The sequence below is a fragment of the Chlorocebus sabaeus genome, chromosome 12 (assembly GCF_047675955.1).
Source record: "Chlorocebus sabaeus isolate Y175 chromosome 12, mChlSab1.0.hap1, whole genome shotgun sequence".
NCBI classification, from domain to species: Eukaryota; Metazoa; Chordata; class Mammalia; order Primates; family Cercopithecidae; genus Chlorocebus; species Chlorocebus sabaeus.
In genome coordinates, this window is record NC_132915.1 from 63,363,856 (window position 1) to 63,366,794 (window position 2,939).

The window sequence follows — 2,939 nt, forward strand, 5'->3', positions numbered from 1 at the left end:
CTGATCCAGGAGACTTATTCCTTGACTTCAAGGGGTTTAAGGGACTAAAGTAGTCTGGATCTCAGCCAGGAAAGAAAGGGGGGGAGAAAAAGGGAGGAGGTTTTTCCATCTGGAAGGAGGCTGAGCAAGTCCAGGGGCCCAGATAGGAACAGAAGGAGAGCACAACAGCCCCATTAAACAAAAAGGAGAGGTCGAGGCCCGAGCTTCACTGAATAGGGCTGAAGCAAGTCCCCTTGGGTCTTTGCCTTCCATGGGCTCTCTCAGGGCTGGAACTGTGCTAGGGTAGGTTTAAATATAACTTATGTTTGTCTGTGTTATAGATGGGCCCAAGCCACAGCTTCCCTCCTAGGGACCCTTCCAAAGAACTACTTGGAGGGTCTTATTGACTAGTTCCCAGGGAAAGGAGAGGAAGTCTCTGGGATAGCTGGGAAAAGATCTGAAGGTCACTTCTGGAGTTAGTGCTGAACAGATTCAGGGTCTCAGAGGCCTGCAGAGCTGTTGGGGATGTGTGCTCCGTGTCCACCATCTCTCCATTGGCAGCATTCCTCAGAAGACCGGATCCTACCCTGTCCATCAACCTCCATTTAACTGCCTAGGGGTGTGGGCACCCGAGAGGCAAGGAAACTCTTGGGGTAGATGGGAATATAGCATGTGTGACCCCACCTTGTAGGGGCTTTGGCATCCCGGTGGACATAAACACATGGGAACAGGTACTTGGGTGGGAGTCCAGAACAGCTTTTTATTCAGTTAGGTATAAGTCATATTTACAAGGAAGAGGTGGGGTACACTGGGGAGCAGTATCAGGTCCAGGGTCCTGGTGATTCTCCTTCGAGGGGACAGTCCTGCTGCCTCCTCTCATGCTCCCTGGGAGATTCTCCCTCCTCGGCCTCTCTGGGCCTGGCCTGGTGTGGGCAGCTCAGCCATGCAGGGTAGAGCTGGGAATGCAGATGGGGTGGTTAAAGCAGGAGAAAGAGTGTGGTAATGCCAGCATGGGGTGGCTGCTCCAGGGCCCCTGAGCATAGCCTCCTTCTTGCCTTTTGGGTTCAGGCTTCAAGCCCTGGTGAGGCCGGTGGGGTCTCCAGGGCTCCAGGCTGCTCACTGGGCTATGGCCCTTTAGGGGTCTGTGACTGCTCAGTCCTGTGAGGGCAGAAGAGAGGTGTGAGGGGCTGACTGAGGCTCCCCTTTACCCATGTCCCTTCAGATTCCTCACCTCTTGCAGCCCTTTCCCTTTTTGCCATTCTTGGGGACCCCCCTGTCCTTCCTGCAGCCCTGGGCTGGTTTCCGTGGGGCTGGTGTCTTGTCCAGATGCTGCATCAGCTGCTGCACCCAGAGCTCCTTTGGGTCTGCACATAGCTCTGCCTGAGAGCGCTTTCGGGGCAAGAACCTGAGGGTTGGGGGGCTAGTAAGCCTTCTTAGTCTTGCCCACCTTGCCCTCCCACCCCGTCACCAGCCTGTACCCACCCCTTTGTGTCCACTCACAGGATAGCTGGGATGGAGCAGCCTAAGCTTGGTTCCTGCTTCCGGTAGCTGCGGACAACCTTGGCGGGAATCTTCCTTTGGCTGTACTTGAGGCAGCAGTCCTGAGCCCCTCCATCACTGCCTGCAGGGTGGGATTCACAGGGAGCCAGGGGCTGCTTGCAAGCTCCTACCCTGGCTTCTTCGTCCCCTTAGCCCCATCCAAGGCCCCTCCCTGCCTTGGTACCTTGGGTCCCGGGGATGCCAAAGGCCAGAACCAGGATAAGGAGGCTCAGAGCCAGTGACTGAGCCATGTCTGTGGTAAAGGGTGAGTAAGAGGCCAGAGCTGAGGGTGAGGTGGGCAGCTGCAAGTTGGGGGTCTGTGCGTGGGCTGGGATTGGCCTGCTATTTATATAGCCAGACACTTTCACTTCCCTTCTCTTATCCCCACTCCTTTTCCTTCCTGAAAGCTGGATCCGCTGGCACCCAGCCCCACTTATCTCAAACTAAATGGACTGTCCTCAGTTGCCAAATTTTATGTCCTCATCAGTTGAGTATGTCGGGCCTGAGCCTTCCTTCTATTCCCAGCTACTGCTTTCAAGCAGGCCTCACTACCTCTCTCCTGGTACACCATGACTGTCTCCTTACTACGCTCCAGGATCCATACCCTTCCCCTCCTTCCAGCAAATCTGATTATTAAATTGTAAGAGTTCTTTTTTTTTTTTTTTGAGACAGGGTCTAACTCTGTCACCCAGGCTGGAGTGCAGTGGTGTGATCTTGGCTCACTGAAATCTCCGCCTCCTGGGCTCAAGTGATCCTCCCACCTCAACCTCCCCAGGAGCTGGGACTACAGGCAAGCACCACCGCGCTTGGCTGATTTTTCTATTTTTTGTAGAGACGAGGTTTCACTATGTCTAGCCCAGGCTAGTCTCGAACTCCTGGGCTCAAACGATCTGCCTGCCTTAGCCTCTTGAGGAGCTGGGACCACAGGCACATGCCACCACGTCTGGCTACTGTTTTAATTTTTAATTTTTATTTTTTCCATAGATGAGGTCTTGCTATGTTGCCCAGTCTGGTCTTGAACTCCTGGGCTCAAGCGATCCTCCTGCCTTGGCCTCCCAAAGTGCTGGAATTATAGGTATGAGTGACTGCACCTGGTCTGTAGCATAACCATTTTGATTCCCCTTTGCTTTCCTCTTCTATATATTTTGTAGTTATTTTCCTAATGGATACCTTGGTGATTATAATTAACATTCTAAGCTGATAACAACCTAGTTTGAATAATACTAACTTAGTTTCAATAGTGTATAAACACTTTGGTCCTATACATTTTAGTCCCTTTATATTGTTATTGTCACACATCTTTATACATTGTGTTCCCATTGACATAGATTTATAATTATTGTTTAATGCATTTGCCTTTTAAATTATATAGAAAAAAATGGAGCTACAAACTAAAAATACAATACTAGCTTTTATCTTTT

The 2,939-nt window shown here is 51.2% G+C and overlaps 1 protein-coding gene across 1 annotated transcript; it reads right to left on the bottom strand.

The window, feature by feature from the left end:
* Nucleotides 1-714: 714 nt before the first annotated feature.
* CCL21 (C-C motif chemokine ligand 21) lies at nt 715-1,858 on the bottom strand. Its single transcript, XM_007968887.3, has 4 exons — nt 1,703-1,858; nt 1,480-1,600; nt 1,211-1,384; nt 715-1,137 (listed from the first exon to the last, which is right to left on the bottom strand). Exons 1-4 carry the CDS (start codon nt 1,767-1,769, stop codon nt 1,104-1,106), a joined length of 396 nt encoding a protein of 131 aa, XP_007967078.1. The 5' UTR covers nt 1,770-1,858; the 3' UTR covers nt 715-1,103.
* Between the last annotated feature and the right edge of the window lie 1,081 nt (nt 1,859-2,939).